Genomic DNA, 27,804 nt, shown 5'->3' with positions numbered 1-27,804 from the left:
CCCCCCCCGCCGCAGAAATGTCTCCACACAATGTTTTAAGTCATGCTTGAACATTCATCTTCTTCTGTAATACTGTGCAAAGTGATGGGTTCAGCAAGTGCAAGCAGCCCGGCCAAATCAACCACCTCTCAAGCTCTGCAAGATTCTGCGCTGATTTTGACTTTGAAGAACAAACCTGCCGTTTTGGAAAATTTGCTTATTTGCTGTTTTCCCTTGAACCTAACAAGGAGATCGATATCCATCTCTCCTTTGTGCGTGCGTGAGGGAGCTGAGACCCACAGACAGGCTAGTTAGCTTAGCGTGATGAATGGTAGTGGATGAGAGGTGTCAGCACATCTTTGACAAAAGTCATCGAACACTTTTCTCCAAAACACCCTCTCTCTGCATTAATACAACACAGATTGTGAATAATATCTGCAATGGAATCATTCCTAATGTTGTCATTTTTGAATGAAAACACGTTTGGAACCGTTTTCCTGGTAAATTTAAACAAAAGCTGAAATTAAGAAGAGTGACTTTTGCTACTAATCATGACTGACTTTGCACAAGTGGATGATGACAAATTTTAACTACCTAATTACTTTTGATGCCAACACTTCCCATCCTCGATCATTCATTGTGCTAAGCTAATTAGCGGTCTGCACATTTTTTTAGCTCTCTATTGTAGACACACAGGAGAGAAGGGTATCTATCCTCTTGTCTGGTTCTGCAGAACACAGTAATTAAGTGCTTTTCCTTAAAGAAAAAAAAAAAAAAAGAGTTCCTTTAAGTTCCTTAAAGTTTCTTAAAGTTTCAAGCATGTTGAATGACAAGTTAACCCCACAAAAGTTAAGGCGTCAGACTAACTCTGAAGGCTTTATGCTGACAAGATTTACGGACTTGGCACATTTCGAGCATGACTGGCTAACAGTAGAAAAACATGATATTTTGGTATATAGCCAAGCCAAACATTTATCACGCACATTTCTGAGCTCTGTATATTAATCGTTCGACTGAGATCAATTTCAGCACATTCTCGTCACATCCAGAACTCTCCAAGTCCAGTTCTGCCCGATTCTAAAGAAACAAAAAAGTCAGTTCCTGCACTAATAACACTGATACAAATGTGATTCATGCGTGCAGGAATTGAGGATTTCTTTAGAATTGGCACCAAAGACAAAGGAAGTGTTGTTCATGTTGCCTCCAGCAGTGTGATCACTAGTGCCGGTCCATCTAAACATTTGGCTCTGTGGTTGGAAAAGTACATGCAGCCGTAACAGGAAGAATCCAGGATTTCTTCATGCGTTTTGTTTATAATATATTAATTTAACTTTGTACCTTAAGAATATAACTGCATTAGAGAACGTCCCACCTAGTGCCACTGAAATCAACGTGAATGGAAAAAGGAGACAGGAAGCGTCCATATTGGAATACATGTAGTGTTACATGTCATTAATGCTGCAAGTTAGATAAGATGATTGGAACGGCGGCAAATCAAGATGAGAGACTGAAAGAAAAGGACGCGGTGAACGAGAGCAGCGATAAGGCAGCCATTTCTCCACGGGGATGCTACAGTCGTGCACAATCAGACGTCTGCGTGTTCCACTCGGCTCATGATCTTCGCTTGTTGACAGTGGAATGATGGGGACAGGAGTGAGAGAGAGAGAAAGAGGAGGGAGGGAGTCACAGGTTACAGGTCATCATCGCCAATACCCTCGAAAGCGTAGTTGCCGTGGAAATCATTGCCGCTGATGTCGTTTGCCGAGTTCGAGGCGCTGATTCCTCGCAGGGACACGGAGCTCAGCTTTGTCTGAACGGAAGAAGTAACAGTCTATTTAACACAGCCCATGGTTGATTATGTGAATTCCACCAGCCTGGCTGTGTGGTCACTTAAGAATCAATCAATCAATCAATCAATCAATCAGTTCCTGATCAAACTACATCATTCAGCTGCTTCTTCATTATCTTACATCTTCATCACATGTACTCACAGATAGTTTGACCATTTGTTCCCGGCTGGGATCAGGAGAGTCCTGCAGACGAATCAACCACCAACAGTTAGATGTGCTTCACCCGACATCAGTGAAGAATCCTGGTAGAATGCATTGTTTCTCAACCACTGGGCCGAGGCCCACAGGTGAGCTGTGAGTGTCCACTAACGGGCCGCAAAACTGCTTTTCAAGTTGAAATTCACTTTTTGCAAGGACGTTCTTCTTTTATTACAGTAGAACCTTAGCCTGACAAAAGAACTGAGAGTATACATTTCAACCACAGAAAGTTGATGAATACTAAAATGATTAGAATTTTAAAAATCCAATTTGGAAAGCCCTTGAAGATTTTTTGTCATTTATTTAATGCTGGGGGGGCGCTCACGATGGATTTCATTAACATATTTCAAATATCTTATTTGAATAAAAAAGATTAATCAAACTAAACTGGTCATAACTTTCTGTTGTTTTGTTTTTGTTGTTTTTTTTAAATGGGCCCTCGCCTGTTGAAAAGGTTGAGAACCTGCGGTGCAGTGTCCCGTTTCTCACCAGTAGGGGGGGAGATTTCACAGCTTGCTGACAGTCTGGCCGGTGCATGGAGCCGTTGTGTCGTTTCCTCAGCATCTAAAAGGAGACAGACAAGTAAAAATAACTGGAGAGAAACTCTTAAGAGCACAGCAGCATCAAAAATGCTGTGTCATGCTGTGTTAAATGTATTTAATAAGGTCCTCCTCGCTCTGTGCCTGGTAGTTTTTTGTCTAAACCTGCAAACACGTGGAGAAACAAACCAAGAGGAGCAGGCGAAGGCTTGATGAAGGTAATTATGAGCAGAAAATCCTCTACATAATTACCTGCTTTAGATTTCCATGTGCTCAGATGTCCTTATATCAATAACTACTGTCTCCATAATAACCAAAAACAGTTGTAGAAAATCCTAAAATGCTGTGATGTACCTTGGCACATGATAAAATGGCATCCATATGTAGGGAGCAACAATTCCTTTTCTTCGTCACAAACCTTTTTGATGCTGCCGCCTGACTTCTTCACCATTAATTCATCCACCATCGACTGGAGGCAGATGCTCATCATGATAGCCTGAAATGCCAGAATCAGACTCGGTCATGTTTTTGGAAGTGATGAGTGTGTTGTTGAATGTGGCGCCCAAGGCTCACCTGCTGACTGGTGATGGTGACCCACCGGAGGCGGTCCTTACTCATCAGGTACTCGAAGGCCAGCTCCAGTTTGACCTCACATTTGGCCGAGCTGCAGGGATTAGTTGTGCCATTTGCTATTGGAACTTGCTGCAATATCAGATTTAAAAAAAAAAAAAGTGACCACAGGAAGAGAAGTCATGAACTATGATGCAGCTTCACTGTGGAATGTCTCCTCTCGAATGCAGACCGGAACATTTGGTCTTGACCGTTTGTCTTCTTGCATCTAAACCAACATCTGGCTTGTGTTCTTCAGTGGAGGATGAGCTGGATATTCTCTTCTGTCAATGGATGGAGGTCCACCGCAGCAGCTTGATCACATTCTCACAGTCACACGCTCGTTCTTTGGCTGCCGCGTCAAAACTGACCAGCAGCTCAGATGAACGCCGGAGCAGAGAATACATACAAACACTGTTTCAAAAGCTGCAAACATTCCTAAAGCTCGTAAAGACACCGAACTCCCTGGAGACAGGACCTCATTTATGTGCTCGCCAGACGATTTCCTCTGCCCCCTATTTCCTCTCTTAAAACATGACCAAAAACAAAGGCATGCCATAGAAATGCACGCTCAACTGTTTACACACGTTCTTCCTGATGTAATTTGAGATGTGGCTAATGGGCGTTGCACTGCACCAAATGAGCAGATTTGAAAAAAGTCCCTCTGAAAGGAAAAGATTCATCAAAATGACTTTGACCTCTGAGAATGAGTTCAGGAATTAATCGCCCTGCTGGACGGCAGATGGGTCAGCCCGGGAGCTGCTTCCACTTCCTCCATGCGGAGTTTTGACTGTTAGCAGGATTTCACAAAAAAACAACAACAACTTAACCACCACTTAACTAGTAACTAAGCAACCACCATGTCCTGTCCGAAAACAAGTTGTCCTGTTGTGTCCTTTTCGGGTATGCATCAGGACACATTAGCCTTTATACTGTATTTGAAAAAGTTCAATTCTGATTGGATGGCAAATACGCATTTTAAAACCAAGAGTGAACAGGCTCTAAATAAGCTCCCGCGTCCGTAAAAATTCATCGTCCAAACATTCGCTTTAATAACCCAACTACAACCGCACCTGCTGCTGTTCTAAGCCATTTTCCACGATGTTCCAAGATGTTCCTGTTCACTGACAGTTGGCCTGTGTAGTGTTTTATCATTCAAACTGATTCTGACACTGGGTGAAATCAACGGGAGGTTTTCATTCCGTCTTTGGACTTAAAATCTAAAACCTTAGTGAACAGCAGAGAGCCTGTGCTGTGGCGCGTCTGATGGAATCTGACTGACGCTCCAGAGTGAGTGGGATCAGCCCCAGCAGCTGCGTCGGAGCTGGAATGCGTCAGAGGCAGACCCGTTGGGATCCAGCAGTCAAGACTCCCTCATCGGCAATTGACAACTATTAGTTGAAGTGGAGGACGCTGCTCTATGTGTGCGGTTGGAGGACTGATCCAGCGCTGCTCCTGTGTGGGCTGCGGCGTGTTTGGGTGACTACGATGCAACGAAGTAATGAAGACGGTGTGGAGGTCAGCACTTTACACAAGCAGTAGGAGGAGAGCCTAATGCACAGAAAGACTCAAGTGATTTGTTTCTGGTGCAGTGGGGAGATGAGGTGTGTAAACAATGTCTGGATACCGTGTCCCAGCTTATAGCCTCTGTAGAGGGATTCCAATTGGATTATTACCAAGCTTCAGAGGTAAAAAGGCTGCTTGAGACAGACGCACACACACACACCACTTACAGAAGACGTGACTCGCCAACACCTCATGCGTGTGACCTTGAAGCTTCCCTCCTTCATCTGTTCGTTAGGGAGCTTGACGTGGAAGTTGAGCTCGTTGTTGCCAGCGCCGACGATGACTTGGCAGCCCTTCTCAGGGAAATCAGTGATACACGGGTCAAACTTGATGTAGCCATAATATTTAAGTGTCTGGCCTAGATGGATGAACTGAAAGAAAGCATGACAAAAAAAACAATAATAGATGACTAAAAATGATCTCCAAGTCCCTTGAGAAAGAATTTTTTTAATGGATCGGTGTGATTAAAAATTCATATCGTGGAGAAAAACTAGGCTAATTGGATAGAAGAATGTGCTGTGATCACTCTGGGCTGGACAAAGACATTTCCTCACATCAGCCGCATACAAAAAGCAGAACAATCTAGAAGAAATGCCCTTGCTTACTTCTTTCTTGGAGCCTTTCTCTTGCAGTGATTTGAGCTGCCTGTGCTGGTCTTTGTTGACGATAATCCAGCCTCGCTCAATGTCAGACACTGTCTGGTGAAGCAAGAACGAGAAATGAAGTTTCCTCTTTCAGCACAGAAGAACAAATGCGGGAGAGAACTCACTCCTTTCATGTGAAAAGTGCAGGATAGAAAAGCAATTAACATGGGAAGATGCACAATCAACTGCAAACTATTTATTTTTTTCCCCTTTAAAGCTCCTCTCTGCTGCTGATTTTAATCAAACTGGCAGCCTAAAAAAAAAAAAATGCTGAACAGAACAGATGAATCAGCATGGGAGAATACAAAGAGTGCAGGATTCAATGTGGTGCAAAAACCCCATCCTAACATTACTATTGGACAATGGAGGGATGCTGACGGTGGACAAAAGCTGTGTTTTCTTGATGAACATGACAAAACACTCGCTGATTCATTGTAATGATCACCGTTGAGGCTCACGTGTACTTATCTGGGGCAGAAGTCTTACCTGGGCATATAGCAAGTTCAGGCCAACTCTGTTCTCCATAACGTCACTGTCGTACACCATGTCCCAGTAGCTGCGGACAGAGAAGGCACAAACTGCCCTGTAGCGGCTTAAAAAAACAAAAACAATGACAACATCAAATATGCAGGTGAATGAACCCATTTCTGTCATTTAACAGACGTCAACTAAATTTCAAATAATGTGGGGGATGAGCAAGACGGTGACGCAAGTGTTCAACTTGAGGATTATTAGCTGTGCAGGCTGATGTCTGTTAGAGCAGATAAAGAGGCAGCAGACGGACCTGCAGGCAGCACTGCAGCTGGACTGGAAGCTGGTGCTGCTGATCAGGTTTGGTGCCAAAAAAAAAAAAAAAAAAAAATCAGGTTCTGAACCAAAAATACTTTTTGTTGTTGTTGTTGTTGTTGTGAACCGTGCTGATGCGTCACCAGCTCCTCCTTGCTGATGATGCCCACCGGTGATGAACACATGACCATGCTGCATGTCACACCCGACAGTGTGTGAGCCAATCTACTAACTACAGCTCCAGTCTAAATGTAGGCGCAGCAGAGACGGCGCTCTTTTGACCTCCCTCTATCGATGACACGCCTCAAAAACTAGTGAGCAGGCCAGCCGGATGGTTAGACACAACCATGGCTCCGAACAGCTTAAATGACACCGCTCAGGTAGGAAAAGGCTCGTACGAGTGCAGTAGGGTGTGAGGTTTACAAAAAAAAGAAAAAGAAAGAAAGAAAGAACAAGAAAATTTGTGTCTTCTTATTTGTCACGACTTTACAATGAAAGGATTCAGAAAATACTGTGTATAAAATCTGATTTTAAAAAACTCAAAAGACAGAGGCTCCTCAGAAAAAAATGATACTGTGTGATTAGAGCTGTGAATTTTTTTATCCTCCGTTCGCTGTCAAAACTCTCACCCCTTAACTAGAAGCGTGACATTTAACATGCTGTAACTGTCAGATACCGAGACTGTTAGTGGATGGAGACATTGTTGAGGCAGATGTGAAGTGTCTGGCAACAAGGGAGAAGGAACTACTTTACTCATTACTCAGACGTTTTATACGCATTCCCTTTACGCTCATGAGAATAGCTCAACCGCACTTGCTGAGCACTTCATTACGTCAACAGCTCTCCACTAATGATTTTTTTTTTACTTCGCATTCATTTCAACAATTAGCAATATTTGTAATGAATTTACAAGTTAGCAATATTTTCTCCTCTGAGATTCACACGCTGAACACAAATATCAACCCATATTTGGTGAGTGTTAATTTCAGACCCTGACAGCCATACAGCATTAGGTACTATTAAAACTAATGCAGTAATAATAAAAACAGCCCTGCTATAAACTCCTGTCTTCATGAGGACTGTACTGTTTGGTTGTTCTTTCTAGCTGTGCTGGGTTATTGAGAAGTTATAAGAATTAGGCTATTAGATCACCTCTCGGTAGCTCAGCAGCACCACAAATTGCAGCCTCCAAAATAACCATTAAAATACAGATTGGCTACAAATCTGAATGCTGTGTTATACTGCATTTGTTTAATCAGGGTGCATCGACTTAGTTGGTGAGTGTGTGTGTGTGTGTGTGTGTGTGTGTGTATGTGTGTGTGACCTTAAAACCCTGACTAAATAATTAGGATTTTATATGAGCATTTTAGCTGTAAAGACCTTTTTGATCGGTTTGAACCAGATCCTCCCCTTGATCTCTCATTTTCTCCGTCTCTCTCTCTCTCTCTCGCACGCACACACACACACGCGCACACACACACACACACACACACAGGGGGTCTGTTCTTCCTCCTCCACCTCCATTTGTTAGGTCCACATTTATTCTTTCCCTCGCTGTTCTACAACCACAGTGAAACTAGGTCAGGAGGACTAAGACTTTCCTTGAGGCAGAGAGAAAGTAAACATCCTGTGCACCTCAGTCAGCATGAGGGAGTGTGACGAAGGAACAGACACACCAGGAAGTAAGAAAGGTTAAGTTGATTGGGGGTGGGGGGGCAGTCACAAACTTTTCCATGTAGAGGAATTAAATGGCTTTCCCATCCAGGCATATGGTTCCTTCGCAGGAAGATTTTTTTGTGACACACACCTCATGACAGATGGTTGTTTCACTGCAGCAACGAGCCTTAACCCTTCGCCACCCACTGTTTACCACCTTCAGATAAATTCTTTGCTTGTGGGAAACACACGCTTGTAGACATCCAGTAAAAAATGCAAACAAAAGAAGAAAATGGCCTCTTGTGGAATGTGATGCTCTACCTTTGCTGGGAGTTACGGGGATTCGACTTTTGGGAATTTCCAAGGTCGACCCTCAATGCACTCAAACAAGCTCAGTTATGTCTTAGAAGATGAGGTCTAACCTGAAAATGAAGCTATTATGCTGTCACTGAGCGTTGAGGACGAGTTATAAAAGTATGAAAGGCTGACTTGCTTTCAACTCCTCCCAAGGTATGTTTTTCCCATTAATAACATCCACAGAAACAGGAGTGGAACAAGTATTGACTTCATTTGAATATCAACTGCGCTGAATAGCTACTGTGCAACACAAGAAAATCAATGTTTCTTCATTTCCGGGTCTACATGGATCAACTTGTGAGGACTCGGTCTCTGACATGCAGCTTTTGCCATCTACTTTTCAAGCTGAGTCACTTCTGACAAGTTCATTCTGGTTAGCAGCAGTCTGAGCAGATAAAGGCACAGAGAGGTTGGCTGAATTTGACTGGTTGTTGCTGCAATTGCCATTTTGATTTAAAAATGCAAGATGATATATTTAGCTGGGTAGGGAAGTCATCATGTAAAAAGATTAATCTGCATTTTTTTGCGGCAACATCACATTCATGGCTGTCGGACTTTTTTCTGGGAAATCAGTCTAGCCCACCAACTGTCTGGTCATGATAACTCCAGTCGTTGCTGGATTGAACTGCCTACAGCTCGATTTGGGCTCGTCTGGTTTTGTAGGGAAAGTGGAGGAGAGCCACAGCTGTTAAATGTCATAAATAACAAAGTTGTCACGTTACTTAGTCAGACCGCTCAATTAGCCAGACATTTAGTTAAATGAGTATCTGTTACATTAAGATTCTTTTTTTCTCTGTCAAGATATCCAGCCCAGTAAGTTCTGCAGCATATGACATTAACTAGTTAGTGTGTGCAGCTGTGTCATTCACTTTACACTTCATTTAATACCTTCACTCAAAAATACATCTTATGATTAGCTACGCTACAAACAGCTAATCAAAGAGCTAGCTTGCTAACCAGGTTTGATGTTACCTAAACATACCTGCTACACTGTTGGGGTTGAAAATAATCAAATCAGCTCTCGTAATATCGCATGAGACCAGACTCGGAGCCTAAAACTCAAGCTCTGAATTTCCGAAAGACAGAAATATCTGATTCATAATCCACTTTTACGCCCCATTCTGTTTTAAAAATCTTAGTCAATGTGGAAACGATTCCATAAAAGTACATTTAACTTTAGTCACCAGTCAAATTAACTTTGTAGGAGATGGTGAAGTCAGATAGGCAGGCTGCAGTTAAGCTGTTCAGACAAATTAAGAACATTCGCAGTTACGGGAACACCTTCAAAGCAGAATTTCTAGCAGGGTGAGTGAACTAAATTACCATGCCAGATTAACATTTCCACACTCAAACAGAAATATCTGAGCCATGTAATCCTACACAGATACCCAGGGAACTGAATGAGAGCTATAATAACATGTGGATGAGAGTTTCTGGGGAGGAACGTGATGAAATTGGAATGTGGTTAGTACCTTTTTCGTAGGAGTATGTGAAATTCAGAGCTCCGTAGGCTGGTGATGGATACATAAGGCAGCTCAAATTCCTGCAGCTTCCGCACAACTGAGAGAGAAACAGAGGGAGGTGATGAGGAACAAGCGCTGCAGTACAGTAAAGTCCCAAAGCAATCTGGATAATGATGGTAACAACAAACAATGAGGAACAGGAGAACTCCAGAACCAAGCAGGCTAAACAGCTGTATGTGCATGGGTATTCGTTAGTAAAATATTAGCTACAAGCTTTGTAAAATTCCTTCATGAGATGGTGTGTAAAAGCGAGCCGAAAACCATGCTGGGCACTTTGATGTTGGACATCTCTGCAGAAATAAAGAACAGATAAAAACTGAACCCTTAAAACATTTTGGAAACATTCTTCAGAGGTTCTAAATTTTGGCAAGCAGCTAAGAAGCCCAGCACTATTAATTCAAACCACGCTTCTTGACATATTTGAATATTTTACAGCATATTGATTTACACACAGACTTCTGAAAAACACACTGCCTGTCAGAGAGGAACTGAATCCATCGAGCCATCCACTTATGTCAATACTCCCACCAGTTCTGTTTCATCTGAGGCCCGCTGAGCTGAATTTATTCTGATAGCCGTATTTTATCACAAAGTCATTATCTTTGATTCTGCTTAGATTTAAGCGTGCCAAAAACATACATCTTGCTTTAAATATTTACAGATTCCTCGAAGTCTGTCTTGGAGAATATTTTCATCTGAGTACTGATTTGGCATGAGGAGAGGGGGAAGTATTTGGCAGGTGGACGACAGAGTAAAGAGAACCTCTGGGACTGAGGAGGGATTGGACCTGGCAGGACTGCGATGGAAAAGAATTAGATCGGAAAAATGAAACATGTCAATATTGGAAAGTTTCATGCCCTCAGATATTACTTGTGTGCTATTCTATGTAGTCCTGCACCTGTATGTTGACTTTTAAAAAACTGCTAACACATGTTGGAAATAAGGAAATGGCCAAATATTCTTCAAATATACTAAATACACAGTAGATGGGAAAACAAACATACAGAATGTCAATCATTGGAAAATTACTAATTTTCCAGTTATGGAACCTCCATTGGCACTGGGCAGCACAAACAATGACATTTGCTTCCACCCAAAACTATTTCTAAGTATTTTATGTGTTCATGTCCCGAATGGACAAACAATACTTTATCAGAGCAAGTTTTTTCTACCTTTCAAGTACTCACAGTTGCATCACTTCTTTGTGACTCAAGAATGCAGAAAGAGCCAGCCACGTACCTTACATTTAGCTTGAGGCTAACAGCACATATGTTCAGTAATCCAGAAACACTTTGGTTTGAGCTAAAAACATGCACTTTTGAGCTGCGCTACCAAGGGAATCAGTTCACCTGAAATCACCAGCCAGTTGCAAACGCCACAGTGCTTTACCAAAGAGGTACGGTTTATTTTTAGCTAAAAAAAAAACAAGTTTATGTGGGTTTATGAGCATACAGCTGGATAAAAACGACATGGAATGTACCGGAAAAAAAGATTAAGATAGTGTAAGAGGAGTTTTGCTCTTTTTTTTTTTGCTAGTGGGTAATGTGGCTCCATTAGCTTCTAGCTTCTATATATGTGACCAGCTCTTTCTGCATTCAAACAAGTCACAAACAAGTGATACAGGAGGGCACTTGTGAGCTCCGGGCACCTATTTGTGAAGCAATACACTTTTTGGGTGAAAAATCGCTTTCAGCAGAGCTTCGACCACAATGACACTGCACATTCTCAACTCGGGAACATTACACACAGCCTTTTGTGTAAACTCACACCACTCCAACACTGCATACCTATTTTGCATGAGCATGCAAACGCACTGAGCTTGGCTCTGATTGAGCTTCCAAGCACCAAATGAATTAATTATGCTTTTTAGCCAGCAGATACACCACAGTAGGAACTCAGATATGAGATACAGCTCTCGTGAGGTTCTCCAGCTCTTTCTTTTAATTAAACTGCAGTTCATCTCCAAATAGTGATAAAGATTAACTGAACTGTTGGACTGTTTCCACAGTGGAATTTAAAATTCAATGAGCAAAATAGAAAGAGAAAAATCTAAAATTAAGAGCCTGACATCTCAGTATGCAACTCCCTTTGGCTATCCGTGAGGTGCATCTTCACAAAGTTTTAATGTTAAAAAGTTCCTGTTCATAAAGTTCTGCATGATTCGTCTCCTGAGAGTCCCCTTGGCGAACTTGATAAAGTAGTTTATATTTTCACAACTTTATCGTGATGCCAAGTGTACTGCACATTTAGTTTAATTAACAATATTGGTTATCTGGTATTTACAAAGTCACTGTTAAAAGATAAATGTCAAGGGGACACTCCAAAGCAAATCCCACTTAGCAGTAATGAATGGTGGATCAACTTGCGAGATCTATCTTCTCTTTAAAATATTTAAACACATCATTTTCTTGCTTTAATTGAAAGAATGAAATAAAATCTCATTCCTCGTACTTTTCTCACTCTGTAATAGTGCTGTGGCTCGACTTACATGTTAGACCTCCATCCACTCCTTCACGGACAAGGAAGAGACTGAAGTAACCCACAAGGTCTTCTGGGAGATCGAGTTTTGTTGCAACAGTCTTCAAACACAGAAAAGAAGACAGAAGGTTTTATTTTGTAGGCACATACTACAATTCAATAGCAGAATGGCCACATTGGCATTTATCTTGGATGAAGTGGTATTAGTAAGCACCTCTGCATGTTGTATAAAGTGCTGAAGCTAACTGGTGAACTAGCCTGTATTCTAATCAATGTTTGCTTCATGACTCAATCAGAAGCCGCAATGTTGGACAAAACGTGTTTGTGTAAGAAAGATTAGACGGTGACTTTTTCAGGATGTTTGTACCTTGTGTTGTTTGGCATTTTTCCGTCTAGGTCAGTGTGACCGTCTGCTCTGGCAAGGATAGAAAACTATGCTCCTGAAAGTTTTGATTTGCTGTGCAGGCGATAATGGAAAATTAGTTCATCTTATTCAGGCAAACTAGGGGTCGAAAGCGTTTTCTGATTAGAAATTTAAAAAAATAAACAAGAAAACAGCCAGCAGTATCCATTATTGCTCAAAATTAATTTGTTGAACACCAAAAATCAGGCATTCCCAACACAAATAATCAAGCAAACACATTCAAAATGTGATGAATTTATTTACTTGCTTTGCTGAGCAGAATTGTAGCTAATTTTTCATGACTTCTTACTAGCTTGATTTACAACCAAGGAACCATGAGGAAACATGTAAGAGTGTGAGCAGCTGTGAGTTATGCGTGTTTTTATGGTCAGCCAAGAACAAAGGTGGATGCAATAAAAAGATTTACTTGCTGTCCCTAACTGACCCATAAAAGGGTCGAAATGGGTCAAATCTATCTGTGTTTGCTTTCTTATCTCATTATTAATCTAATCGTAGTCTTTGGTTTTTGTCACATTACGAGCCCACTATTTTTATTCCAGATTTCTCACTGACACAAGTCTTTCCAAAGTAAAGTTCAATGATTTGTGTTTTATTTTTTTCCCGTCCATATTTTTTTGATTTATCCAATCAAAGGCTTCATTATGCAATCCGAGTGTTATTTTAGTGAGGAGTGTGTCCGACCACTAAACCGCAGCAAAGATCGGACCAACAACATTAGTTTCAGTCATACTGAATCATCTAATCCAGTCTTTGCAATACAAAAGATTAAATTGTATGGCTGTTTCATATCAAATTAAATGATAAATCACTGTGGACTGTGAGAAAACGAGTGAAAACTATGTCTGATTTCTTTGCCAAAACGCACTGCGACACTTACATCGAGGACGTCCTCTGTCTGATCCGAGCTCAGAATGTTGACTGTGACCTTCTGACCGTTGGAGAGGCAGATGTCTAGAGCCACCTCTTCTGTTGGAATCTGCTGCGTCTCCTGTGGGAATGACAAAAAAACCCCAGCATGAACACAGTCTCACTTTCATGGTTAACTTGAATGGTGAGCTCTGCATTCCAGTGGCACAACAACAAAGATGGAGAAGAATTACATGTCTTTCAAAGCTGGTTTAATGATGGCATCACATGGGGGGGAGTGAAGTGGAGTTCCTTTCGCACATTTATAACACGAGTCTGATCAACTTTTAACACTGAAAAGACAGCTGAGCTCATGTGGTTCATCCAACAAGTACAGCTGTTGCATGTTCTAGTTTAAAACAGATGGATGAATATTAAAATAAGTAGTCTAGCTGACGATCATTATTTCCATCTCAATATCAAAATGGAGTCTTCATGTGAGACAGACATGGGGGATTGTTGACAGATTAAACAGATATAAATAAACTACAATTAAATGCATAATGGAAATGTACTTCAAAGTACTAATTCGCTGTTAATGCATTAACAAAAGCAGAATCCAATTCCAATTTTTGTGCTAAATTAGAAATGCTGCATTGATTTGTGCCGCTGTGCTTCTGTTCAAGACTTCACTGCACAAAACAGAATGATGGAGTGCAAAAAAATCCACAAAATCAAATGAGTAACAGCGAAGGAAACTGAAGAGCCAAAACCTATGAATATTTTACGGCTGTAAATAATAGCGACCGAGCCCATGAGAAATAGCAAATCTTAAAAACTAAATAACTTCAACTTCTGGTATCCCCAGACAGCCTCTCACCACCTCTGCTAAATCATCTCTTATCTGTGCTGTTCCCTCAGCGGGGGGTCTCCATGCACATCCCCTCCACGAAAGGTGCAGATGAAATGATAGCACCGGGTGGTAGCTCATTTTCTATTCTGCACCTGCTGTCCTCGCAGTACGTAAGGTACTTGGAGGAGGGGGGAGGGATGAAGAAACAGGCTCATGAGAGAGGAGGAAAGAGGGGGAGGAAGACAGAAGCGCAGATGGGGAGAGACGAAGGAAGAGGAGAAAAGGCAGAGGAAGACAGAGGGGTAGGTGAGGAGAGATGATAACAGGGGAGGAGATGCAAAGAGGAAGAGAGAGAAGGCGATGTAGGGAGATAAAGGCAGAGGTGAAGCAGAGAGAGACGATTGGAGGAGAAGACAGGGAGAAGACAGGAGATACAGAGGGAGGAAGATGAGGAAAAGCAGATGGAGGAGGAGAGGCAGAAAGAAGACAAGGGGAGGAAAAGCAGAGAGAGGAAGACAGCAGAAGCAGCAAAGAAGACAGAGGGGGTGGAGAAGCAGAGAAAGACAGGAGACGCAGAGGGAGGAAGACAGAGAAGGGGGGCAGAGAGGATGACAGGAGGAGAAGCAAAGAGAAAGACAGGAGGAGGAGAGGCAGAGAGGAGGATGGTAAGAGACGCAGAGAGGAAAACAGGAGGAGAAGCAGAGAGGATGACAAGATGAGGAGAAGCAGACAGAAAGACAAGAGGAGGAGAGACAGAGAGGATGAGGAGTGGTGTGACGTGGCTACAGATGGATGAATCTGTCCATGAAGGTTATTGGATTTACAGCCCTCCTGGCTACACAGGTCGCAGCTTGAATGATGACAAATCAAAGTTGCTACCTGGTCTGAATACCTAATTGAAATTCCATCAGTCCAAAATCACCGCTAGTATCAACAAACCATCCCTTCTAACAGTTCTGTTCTCCTCCACTACCACAACATTTGCTGGAGTTCTGGCCCTGCTCTGAGCACTTTTTGGCAAATCTAATAACATGAATCATAATGTGGCTGACCTGTGGGTGATATAATGGTTCAAAAGTATCTCTCTCTAACACACACACACACACAATTCAACTGTCTGACTATATTTGGCAATAGGATGCTCTATTCTCAGTTTTCATGTTTGACGTAATCGTTTCACACATCACGACATCCAAACCAAACAAGCTTGCACATGTAACCCACAAGCTTATAATCACAGATGACACAGCCTTAAAAAAAAGAGGAGTGTGTGCTGCCGCAGACGGCCACACGAAGAAAACAGCCACCTGACTCAACCGCATTGCCAAAAATAATGACTGCATCAGTCTTTTGGCTCAAGGAGGACGTAAGGAAGGATTAATAATAGGGCACTTTTAGCGAAAATCATAATTATTTTGGTCATTATTGAGATTATTCAATGTGATTTAGTCATTGACGTAGTAAATATCTTTCGTTTGCTTGCTTGATGCTCCTCGTCTGACTCACTGAAGTTTCCAAACTGCTTGAAGCTTTGTTTTCTGCCACGGACTGCCATTTAAATAGTGGAATCAGGGGCGTCTCTAGGTGTTCTGGGGGCTCCAGGCAAACAGGAACTGGGGGGGGCTCCCCTGACCTACAACCTTCGCAGTCACAGCGAGAGTTGCAGTCTCCTATAGACTGCCAGCCACAGGATTTAGGGGGGCTCCTTTCCAATCATTGCTGAGGAATAATGGAGGCCTTCCCCAGTACAATGATCACTACACCCCCATTAGCTTGTTTTCCCAACAGTAGAAGCCAAGATTGTAACTACAAAATGACACACAACCAACCTGCTGTGCTTTTCTTAAGAAGCTGTTGAACATCTCGCTGGTTCCGAGCAAGGGATCCTGGCGCACTGAACAGAAAAAAAAAGAAAAGTAGCAGAATTGATGGAATTTACAGACGGCTACATGGCAAAATGATAACAAAAATTAGTCACACTAGACAACAGATTCCTGTTTGATTTATCTTCATCTAGAGTATGTTTTTATAGAGAATCGTGTACTTGTGTCATTTATTTTTATATAGGTTATGTTTTGTTGTTTCTGTTTTTTTTTTTTTGGTGAACTTGGATTTTTCTGCAGAACCCAATCCTATAGAGAACCCATGTTCTCGGCTTCTCTGCAAAAAGCCTTGTGCTACCCTCGTACAACCCCATTTCAAAAAACCCAAACTGTCCCTAAAACGTGAAAATTACACTTCATGAAAATAAGCCACTTTGAAACTACACGAACTTATTATGTGTAGCAGTCCTTTATCATGTTGTTGTAGGGTAAACAAATTAATCACTGGTCCCTTCAGCCATTCCAGTGACCCAGCATGCACCATACCAGGTCCCTGGCACACATGAATGGAACAGGGCCACCTGTGTTTACCCTGCAACCACACGTCAAAATGGCTCCAGTATCATTACAGACTACAGTTTCCTCATCGTTTAGGCTAACTAAGGACTTTCCACTCACTCCTGTTATGGACGCAGTTTTCAATCAGCATTTAATGATCTGCTTTACAATCCTGAGTAACTGAAACATGAGCATGTGTGCGCGTGCGTGTGTGTGTGTGTCTGTCTGTGCATTATTGTCTTTAAACCCTTTGACATAAACTTCAAAAGTTCTGAGAATCATCTACGTCAGAGAAGATAGAGTTTGTGGCAGTTCATTTTCCATAACTATGTAAAAGCCATGATGTAACTGAGCAAACTTCTAGCCAAGAACACTCTGTGTCCGTATGCTCTCAGAGTATGAGCAAATACACACTTGAACAACGCTTCCTTGTTCTGCTGTAACTGCCAGTACTGAGAGGATTAAAACAAACCCTCGCCATTGTTGCCAATTCCACTTACTCTCATTTGCAGAAAGTTAACCCTCGACCTGTTTACGCAAATTTGGGCAATATGCAAACAAACCTCCAAAAATTGGAGGGGGGGGGGGGGGGACTCCTTTTGGGTTCTTGAACAACACATCATAAGACTTGAAGAGAAATCTTTTAAAACAATCATGAGGCATGTTTAATTAGGAAAAAAAAAACAAAAAACAGTGCTAGCTGTAAACAGAACAAATGAATTAAGTCTTTGTGAGAAGTAATGCATCCATTCCTGGAGGGGAGGCAGAGCAACATGAGAAAGTCAAGGCCCGTAAACCTTTCATAAACCTGCCAGGTCTGAAATCCGGAGTTTCCCCAGAAGGTGTGTCGGAATATCAGTGGAGTCTAATGAGGCTTTGGCTTGGTGTCCCGGCTCTCTCGGCGGTCAAATCATCAATTATTAATGAAACACTTCTGTCTTTATGTGGCGTGGAGAGACCAGAGTAAGGCTGGACTCCCCGCAGACACCAACTCATTCTTGTAATTGTTTTGGAGAGGCAAATATTTCAAGGAAATTGAGTTACGATAGCAAAGTTACATGTTGTTTCAAAGGCTCCATTTTTGCTCCCCTCACCCCTCCCACTTTTCACAGCATGAAAAAACAAATCCCCCCCAGACATAAAAAAGGGAAAATAAATTGTTGGAGACATATTTGCACCACTGCAACTGAGAAACAATACAATTTCCAGCTGAAGTGCTGACAAAAACAACCACATTGCGGCTTGAATTTTAATTCCGACACAAATGAGGTAAAACGCAACACAAGCCATCTGTGTAAGTCCATTCAGCAGGAATAACTTACCAGCCTGCATGTATTTCTCCAGCTGTTCCCGTCGCTGTTCAACCTCAGCAGGAGTCAGTGTGAAGATCTTCTTTGGAGGGAAGGCAGGCACCACGTTGCTGCCATATTCTTTCTTTATCTGTTAGAACAAAACAAGTTGTCGAGCTAAAGTTGCTAATCTGCACTGAAGAAGGCTATGCAATAGTTTTTGTTCTACTTTGACCATAAAATCAAAAGTTTGCTAGATTCTGTTTTTTTTTTTCTCCACGATAAAACATCTGTGAAACCAAATATATCCATTTGAAATATGAATAACCCTATTAACTTTGGTACAAAGTGACGGTCTGTTGGCGTTGTGCTGTCATTTTTCTATTAGCTACATTCATACAGCTTGAGATGAATCACAGGTTTATTTTCAGCCCTGTTAAATGACTAGCTGATGGCGTTTCCGTGCGTAACACGTGCGCCCACACACACACATACACACACACGTGCGCGCACACACACACATCTGGAAGCCTGAATGTCCAGTCATTCCAAGTTTACTTTGTCTTCCAGCTTCTTGACTCATTTCTTCCAATTTGCTATCATCTGAGCTGTTAGCTTTGAACCGTGGAAGTATTATACTGAGCCCTCGCAGGTCTGAAAACACATCCATCCTGCTTCAGTTTTCATCTGCTTGTTTTTGCAGGCAAAAGCTTTACATTACACACACACCATTAACACTATTCACTGGCACGTCATTCCTCATTCAAGAAACAATCACGTCTTGAACATATGGCATGACCACAGTGAGGGAGAGGGATGATTTTGATCTCATCATTCTGCCCTTTATGATTATTTAGTACAATAGAGCCACTTGTTACACACACACACACACACACACACACACACACACACCAACTCCCATAACCATCCAGCAGAGGTACAGAGATACATATGGAACCTGTAAATCTAAAAGAAATGTGAGCTTTATTCAAGCGACTCTCCCTTTTGTCCTGTGTTCCAGCTTTGGATCTGGCAGTACGACCTTGTTACAAATGTCTACATGAGACAAAACACAATAAACATTGAGATTGTGTCTGCAATAACTGCATGTGTACACCACAAGAAGCCCTGTGGGGTTGATGCTTTAAGATTCAAGTGTATCTTCCTCATACCCTGTTGCCAAGCAACAGCAACTGTCAGGCTGTGTAACACTTACTTGAGGACAGAGTTTGGCCCTTCCTTGCTTATTTATTAATGTGTGAAAACCAGAGACTGGCCACTTGTAAAAGGTGGACTTTATGCAGTGGTGCACACATCATATACAAAAGACCACACAGGTAATCAAGCAACAAAAAAAGGAAACACCACGGGACAACTTTCACAATCCTAACAGATTATGACACGAGCTTTAATTTACAGAATGTCTTCAGCCAATTTTTTACGACTGCTGAAAAACTGGGGTCTATGATGATAGACTTGTCATTCTAGCTGAAAGCACCAAACGCTCATGAAAACACTCACAAAAAACAAGAGTTTTCAGAGTAAACAAACACAGAGGAGAGAGCTTAAGAGAGCTAAAAATAGGGGGGGGAAAACACTCGTGAAAAGTTGTGGAGGAGTGGAAGAGAGACTATGAAGTGCAGAGAAAGTTGGAGGTGAGAGAATCAAATCCTGGAGCCGAGGCTAGGGTAGGTAAACTAATGCTAGGTGCAACAGATTTGGTGGTAGTGATAAAAGCAACACACGATAATGGCGCATAATCTTCCACCTCCTCTGTTTTCATTGGATACTGGTGATCCACAGTTTGGTTGGGAAGAAGTCGGCTCGGAAAAAAAACCTGTGTTTTCAACGCTTGGACTCCAGTTGAGAGGAGTCCGTTCTCCTCACACACTTGCCGATTTGAGTCTGTACCCCTCATGTGCTTGCCCAAACACACCTGCCCAAAACTAGTGCAGTCTAGTATCAAGCACTGTCACGAGTGAGTGAATTTCGGGCTATAGAAAAAACAGACAGATGCTAAACAAATAGCACTAATAACTACTTAAACAGCTATTTGTTTAAGTAGTTAAGCTCTGTTTAAAGCTTTACTGAGCTAGAGACCCCCCCCCCCCCCCAAAAAAGCTTAAAACCAGGCAAGAATTTCTAACAAGTTAGATGAAGGACAAGAAAGGAACGGAACATTCCTTCAATGTCACCAACACCCACCAATACTCTCTATTTACATGCAACACTTCTGGAAAGAGTAGCAGAATAAAAGCATGATTCAGACTGATGGAAAGCATCTACCAACAATATGACATGGCGACGGCTGAAAGGTTAAACTGAGTGAGGCGTTTAAAGGGTGTTCAGTGCACTGTGCATGCTGCACAATCCTGTTCTGACACATCTTGAAAGCAGCGAGTAAATTGTAACAAGCTTCTATCTCACCTGTTCGTGGAGTCCAAGAAGTTGACTGTAGCGTACCCGACAGTGCAGCACACCATTGACGTGGATGTTGTAGGCCTGCGGGAGGGAGGGATAACAATTAAAATGTGAGGCGAGAGAAAGGTCCCGCGTGATGAAGAGAACAATTATGCTAGTTAGCTGGTCAATGGACACATTTAAAGAGAAACATTAATACGTGTTAAACAGGCTTTATTCAAATAGAAGCCCAATAACTCCAAATAATTGCTGCAAAAAGTCAGTCAGTGCTGAAATTTTACAGCACACAGAGAGAGCGTACTTCCAACAAGGCAAACTTTAAGCACTTCTGTGCCTGTGCCCTATTAGATCTGTAAGCAGCGATAAGACGGCCCTTGCACCCTGTGCACTCCCAAGTATGTGGCGGTTCCATTGAGTGAGAGGGAGCTGACACCTGATCATGTCTGCATTTTGCAGGAAGGACCAGAACAACACAAGCACTGTGGTGAAAAATCTCACTTCCAGCGTCCACAAGGTGGTGCTAGAGAGAACCCACTCAGTATACATGATGTTGCTGTACATCATGTGAAGACAACACTATCATTCTGATGTAACTCAAGTCACATTTGTTACATCAGGCTTTCTTCCTGTCACAACTAGGTGATGCTATGACACAAACTGAATGTGTAATTGTCTGCAGGCTGGGCGTATCACCAATTTGTGGATCTAATCATGTGGAGTCTAGTTGCAACTCATTATTAAGGTCTTCATGCATTTCTGACCAAATTTAAGATGGATTTGGTCGACCCACAAGGATTAAATCACAAGTGTAAAAGAACAAGAACATGTGATTTCCTGTTGCAACCAGGTGGCATAATGTATAATCTGCCAAAAAATGTAACGTGCTTCCTTGGGAGTGTAGTCCATCCCTCAACCATGTTAATGAAAATCGGCCTGACAGTTATTGCATAATCATGCTGACAGTCGAACCTCAGCTGAGACAACAAAAACACAAGTGATGACAGTGAAGCAATGACGCAAATGTTTTACAATCGTGTAGGTTGAGGACAAGTTTTACTTATTGTACCCCTCAAAGACACTTTAAAACAAACTCCATCCCATGTGATCTCCTCACCAAATGTTTCCCGCTCTGACGTGAAGAATGAATTTGAATCACACACCACTTGTTTGTTGAGAGCGGGAAACAGACCCTGCTGCATGATTCCAATCAAAACAGTTGCTCCTTGCATTATGCAGAGCTACAGGGAGAAGAAATCACACAAGCAATCTTTAATTCTTCCTCTAAGACACTGTTTGTTTTGACAGCAGATATCGCTGGTTACGCCACCACAAAACCGCCGTTTGGAATCAGCAATCCAAATATCTGCTTACCATCATGTTTAGAACCAGTTGCGGAAAATATGTCTAGTTTTCACATCAGATGCCCCATTAAGTATTGAGAAAGGTGCTGAACCTCGAGAATAACAGAGTCATACTTGAGTTGTACCCTACGGGAGAGGAAAATACCTTGAGCTTGGCCAAATAGAGTCACGCTCGGAGAAAAGCAGAGTTGAATTGTTAAAAGAATGCAGTGTTTTTCACAAAGTGCCACAAATCTAGTCTAACAACAGTCAAAGCCTGTCACAATGAATCCTAAAAATGACTTTGTTTTTCTTGAGAAAACGGCTCAAAAAATATGAAACCTATCTTCGCATATTCAGCTGGCTGACGTAATTTGTTAAGAGTTTGGCAAATATAATTTTCTTTCTCCCAATCAAGTGCCTGATTTATATTATTCAGATATGATTCAAGAAAACTCAAAGCAGAAAGAGTGCACATTGGGTGAGTTAATATAGCTGAAGAATCTATTACAATGAAATTATTTCATTTTACTCATCGGTGACAACTCGTAATCATTCTAAAATGTCTTTTCAACAAAAGACCAGGAGAAAGAGGAGAAAACACAAATAAATAAATGTACACAGATGCATACATCACCGTGGGCTCTTTCATGAGACGTAGCAGGTGTGGGTAATGATTGACCATACATCTACGATTGTTTTCTTCCTACTCCACACACACACACACACACAAACACACACACGTGGAAGAGTCTAGGGTTATAAAAGGTTTGTTAAATTCTCATTCATGATCAGAGGAATGTTTGGCGCTCTGCTGAGGATAGCATGTGGAAATGCATCAGCAGCCTTAAGCAGCTCAATCAAGATTGAAAGTGATCGTTTGTGGTGACCTTTTTCAACAATAACCTCATCGTATGCATTCATTTCCTCACTCTAAACCATTTCTGTATGCTGCAGTGACCTCTAGAATCATCATGCAGGTGTGACTATTCCTTCGCAGCACATTATTTTTTTATAACCAATGATTTCATTTACGCTTAAAAAAAACACAACACAAAAGTGGTATTAATTTGTGGCGATTATCTTGAACAAATTGTGCGAGTGTCATTAACTTTTGTTAGCCACAGAGATTATTTTCTGCAATGACAGAAAATCCAATGTGAACATCCCATTGAATTTTGATTGAATGAAACTCCAGCAATGCGAACTTCCAAATTGGCTTCCAAAATCATGCCATCCCTGCAGCACTCTACTGTAATACAGCATAAAAATATTACAATCAGTCCTACATCACTCACCTTCAACACTATGATAGTGACTTACTCATTTTGTTTTTGACTAACATTTACTCCTGTGTACAGCCGTGTACACTGAGCCAAGGAAGCACATCCTGCATGATAGTCACTGAAGAATTCCCATTTGATTTGTCCTTAACAGTCAGTGCTCCTCTCGCATGGAATATTTATATTGCGGGGTCATCTGTCAAAACAATTAAAGGAGTTCTAACAACTCTTCCCCTGCATAGTTACATGTAGTTGCAAATGTCGTTGCAGGCTAACACAACGTATTAAAACATCTAGGGAGGGCAGAGGAGCGCTTAAATGTTTGGAGCAAGTCCAGTGAATAAACAGAATGATGTGTATGTAGGCCTTACCCAGGCAGGCAGGAAGGAAGAGAGAGTATGCAGAATGTGTGGCTCTGCTTGATTGGACCTAAACTATCCCAGTTTTTGTACACTGTTAGCAGTTCAACTGGGGGACATTAGAGGTTTTCCAAAAAACACAACTTGATTTAAATGTTTCACTCCCAGTCACCTGATAGAGATCAAACTGGGGCGAGGGCTTTGAATAAACATTTGTGGTTTGATGAAGGCCTCAGAACGAAAATGGTCATTCACAGAATTTTAGTTCGGGGTGTGTAGGCGTTACTCCTTTCACCAGCTGCTGCTTTACACCCACACGTGATGTGAGTGAATTCAACTTTAACATAACGTGTGGGACAAACCATGATCCGCAATGCTACAAAAAAAGATTAACTTGTTCCTTCCAGTTCCTCATCCTAAGACGTCGTCAGTTACTGTTGAATCAGTCACACACCAGAGAGGAGAAGTCTAGTAGACAACAGGAAGTGTGTGCACTCCAAAATAAAGATTTGTCCTTGCTTGCAAGAGAATAGCCCCATATTTAAAAACTGCAGCCCTTGTTATTCGCAAAAAGCCCTGTGCAAACTCAGCACATTCTCTTGGCAACTGGTTCCAAGGTACATATCCCATCTCTCAGCATAATAATCAAGCAAAGTCCCTTCCTGCCGGCTGGTTACCGGAAGGTCACAATGACAGTCACAGGACAGCCAGTCGAGAAGTGACAAGCCGGCCTTTAAGTTCTCACTGCACCACAAGCTGAAACTATGTGCAGCCAGGTAGAAACCAGACAGAGAGTCAGGAATACTAAAAAATCATGTTGCCTTGAAGGATATTAGATCAATTTCAAATACAAAATCCCAGCACAGGTGTTCCCTACTTATCTAAACACATCCAAAGCATTTGAAAAACTTAACGGTGGAGACACTGAAGGCAGACATTTGTAAGTCTCTTCCAAGATTTCTCCACTGAAGCAGGATGGAAAACAGTCATGCACAGGTGCGTAGCATTATGGCTAGTGTGACGCCTCATGGAATTCAGATGTTGCAGATGTTATTGTAAAGTAGCTCCTTTCTTCTGTAAAAGCACCTGACACATTTTCCAGTGACCATCATCCTAGTGTTCTAAATGAATCTAAGACCATTTTCCATGGCTGACAGGGAATAAACTTGACCACAAAGCTGTTCCCTAGCAACAAAACCACGTATTCACAGATTGGTTCACTAACGGTTGACACATTCATATAAATGCTGAAGAAGCCTTACTTGGCTTGCCAGTACTTCTGAAACACAATGAGACATAATAGTAAAGCGGATGTGTGTCTGAAACTGATGATCACAAGTTGTGAAATATCTGCAGAGGCTAAAATACTGTCAATTGCTTGCACGCGCAATTGAGGCAGTGGCAGTTCCGGTGGGTTTCATGGGAACAGGTCCAGTTAGCGGGCCACTGCTACCAGCTACAAGCACAAGAAATTTTGAGGAACAAAAAAAAAAAGGTCATTCAGACATCAGTTGATGGGGGGGGGGGGGGGGGGGGTAAGGGTCAAGTGCAGTGTTGCAAGAGTTGGTGGAAAATTTCTATCGTTATTCCTGTGTACGATATTACTATGTAATTAAATTGTATCATTAGTCTACTTGCTTGGTTATAAAGACAAATGTACACAAATTACAATGTGTTTGAGCAACTCAAACATAAACTTGCATTAAAATTACAAAAAACTATGTGAAGTAGTAGTGGGTACCCTTTAAAATATACATTACAGTATTACATTATTAAAATTTAAAAACCAATATTGAAAAAACATTTCTGAAAAGTAATTACTGTTTTCTTTTCTTCTTAAAGTTATATATTTAAAGCTGTTGACAGCAGGATTTGAATTGCTGCACAGCACTGATTAGGTGGTGGAGTGGCTGTCAATCAATTGAATGGTCACTGGTTCGATCATCAGCCCTTCCAGAGACCATGTCAAAGTGTCCTTGGGCAAGATGCAGAACCCCTAATTGCTCTTGATGCCTTCACCATCATTGTCTGAATGTGTGTATGCAAGTTGGCACCTTGTTGACCCCCATCTGCAAACAATGTATGAGTGTGTGTTGTAAATGTTTTCAGTCAGTGGTAAGGACAATCATCACCTCCCCCACTCCACTTCAAGTGGATCAATCCATATAATGTCAGAGGTCAAGTAGAAAGTAAACAAATGAAACCATGGTACTTGAGAGCAAAGGGTTACAAACTGAGTAATAGTGAGAGCAACAAGGTGAGTGGGGTGAGGGATCCATACACTGACCCCAATTACAACAGATAACCATCAGTGATACTCTGAAGACTAGAATTCATCGCTGCCAAAGTGGCAGTCAAGACAACATTCGCACAACAGCCATTCGTGGTGCTACAAACAACACTTGTTGTGCCTGAGGTGTGAGGAACCAGTTTGGACCACACTCAAGTGGATGACACTTCGTGACCACATGAGGCAATTATGCCGCACCATTACAATCCAACATTTTACCGTCAACAATGGCAAGTCCTGTTAAATCGTGAAATCCACAGATTATTATCACGCTGATACTTTCAATGCCATCAAGTTATTCTTATTTAAGTTGTTTATGCAGTCAGGATTGGGGAAAAAAACACTTCAAGCCAACACCTTCATTACACATGACACAAATAGCAATTCTGTGGTTCAACTAGGACTTGTTTTATTGGGCAACCTACCTGCTATTTGATCACCTTTTCCCAGACTAGTTGGTAAATAGAAACTCAAGGTGCATTGACATTAGCCAGACTTGTGGCTAGCTGAAGCCAGCAGGTAAAACAAAACAACAACAACAACAACAACAAAAAACTCACCACATATGTTGATCCATTTTCTCCCGAGCGAACCTCCGTTTCGGGTATGGAAAAATGCATTTTTAGCTCGAAGCACAGCCCCACTGGCAGACGGTCAAGTAGTTCAACGCCGACGATGGAGAGGAAGACACGGTTCCACACTGCAGTGACTGTCGGTGTTGACTACAGAGGAGGAGGAGGAGGCATTCACACGGTTCATCCGCTGGTTTGAAGTCCGGGGAAAGCGGTGCTAAGCTAGGGAGCCTGTTGATGACTTTCCTGTCGGTCCAGCAACTCATGAAACTAGCATTCACATAAAACTTCTCCCACGTCAGTGTTAAACTTTTTTAACTGCCGTCCCCTTAGCAGCCATGTTGCAGCAAGTATTGAGCAATTAAACCTTCGCCGCTTGCGTTGAAATGTTTTTTTCTTTTACCCACTTTTAAAATATTGTTTCATAGCCATCCACTGAGGGAAATACGATTTGCGTAACCAGATGTAGATTCGTCTAAAATGTGCCGTCGGTTCCTGCGAACCTCACAGCGTCGCAGAGTCGTTGGTAAACCTCTCGGTATATGAGGGGGGTCAGTTGTACTTGTAGTGGGTTTGTTGTTTTCCCGTCTCCCACAGTTGCTGAAGAAAATTGTACTCGACGAAGGAGCATGTATAGGTTTAAGTTGGTAGAACACGAAGAAAAAGCCAGCGTTCCACCGCGGTCATGTCAGCGAGTGTGTGTTTAGCTGCTAGTGAACTAACAAGAAGCATTGGAACAATCTTGGTCCAAACCATTTCATTTTCAGCGGAGGGGGATGATTGAATCGGTAATGCTAATAAAAACACAAACGTTTTTCTCAGGTCTATTTAAACTTACACATTATGGAAAAAAAGATGACTATTTAACACAAATGAACAATTCTGTGGTTTCAAATTTATAAAATCTTCCAATTTGACAAACATCGAACTTATGAACTGCCCCTCAAAGTGACAGCGGGAACGCAGGCACAATACATTGCACTACAAAGTGTCCATATTAACTGAATTCGGGCTAATTACGTCAACAGCCTTGACACCTTGATTAATTGTACATTTGTGGAAATGTGTTTCAAATTAGGAAAATTATGGTCAAATTGGTTAAAGGCTTAACCTCATGAAAAGTCAATTAACCTATGGCAAAACGTAATTAAAGTAAGAGCTTCACATGAGCTTCAAAATGAATTATTTGTAAATACTTTAAGAGCTCTTAGAAACCTTTGGTTCTGATGCGTTCTACGTGTACTGACTTGCGCTTTTGGTTGTATGCGTAAATGCAGCGCAGTACTATCGACGCCACTGGACCAGCTTCCTGTCACATGTCTGCTGGGGGGTGGGGGGTAATGTGTGAATATAAACGTTAATATCGTATTGCTACCAGCTGACTTTCAAATATTAATTCAGAAATGTAAAAGTTGTTTCTTGCTCAATTATATTGTCACGTCATTTACTTTGTTCTTTTTTAACGTAGGGCAACAAAAATTAACACCTTTAGGAGACTAGATCGTTAGATTTCTTACACTTATATAGGACCGGTCAGTCCACTGGTATCATAGCAAAACAT

The 27,804-nt window shown here is 41.8% G+C and overlaps 1 protein-coding gene across 1 annotated transcript; it reads right to left on the bottom strand.

The window, feature by feature from the left end:
• Window positions 1-10: 10 nt before the first annotated feature.
• On the bottom strand, window positions 11-26,964 carry snx17 (sorting nexin 17). The gene is made up of 15 exons (XM_086190152.1): window positions 26,232-26,964; window positions 20,406-20,480; window positions 18,012-18,129; window positions 16,138-16,202; window positions 13,487-13,597; window positions 12,196-12,286; window positions 9,657-9,744; window positions 5,872-5,941; window positions 5,347-5,439; window positions 4,909-5,112; window positions 3,140-3,268; window positions 2,985-3,062; window positions 2,517-2,591; window positions 1,971-2,012; window positions 11-1,789 (listed from the first exon to the last, which is right to left on the bottom strand). The coding sequence occupies exons 1-15, from the start codon at window positions 26,289-26,291 to the stop codon at window positions 1,670-1,672; spliced, it is 1,419 nt and encodes a 472-aa protein (XP_086046278.1). The 5' UTR covers window positions 26,292-26,964; the 3' UTR covers window positions 11-1,669.
• Between the last annotated feature and the right edge of the window lie 840 nt (window positions 26,965-27,804).

Source organism: Aulostomus chinensis, chromosome 20, assembly GCF_037954235.1.
Source record: "Aulostomus chinensis isolate RoL2024-O1b breed Wild chromosome 20, RoL_Achi_v1.0, whole genome shotgun sequence".
Taxonomy (NCBI): Eukaryota; Metazoa; Chordata; class Actinopteri; order Syngnathiformes; family Aulostomidae; genus Aulostomus; species Aulostomus chinensis.
Note: the sequence above shows the minus strand (reverse complement) of the source record. Positions and strands in the feature narration are given on the sequence as shown.

Coding starts and splice junctions, on each gene's coding strand:
- snx17 (XM_086190152.1), bottom strand. CDS start 26,291: ATGCATTTTTCCATACCCGAAACGGAGGTTCGCTCGGGAGAAAATGGA. Junction 20,481..26,231: donor AAAATGGATCAACATATGTG/GTGAGTTTTTTG, acceptor TCCCTCCCGCAG/GCCTACAACATCCACGTCAA. Junction 12,287..13,486: donor AGACAGAGGACGTCCTCGAT/GTAAGTGTCGCA, acceptor CTGTGTTTGAAG/ACTGTTGCAACAAAACTCGA.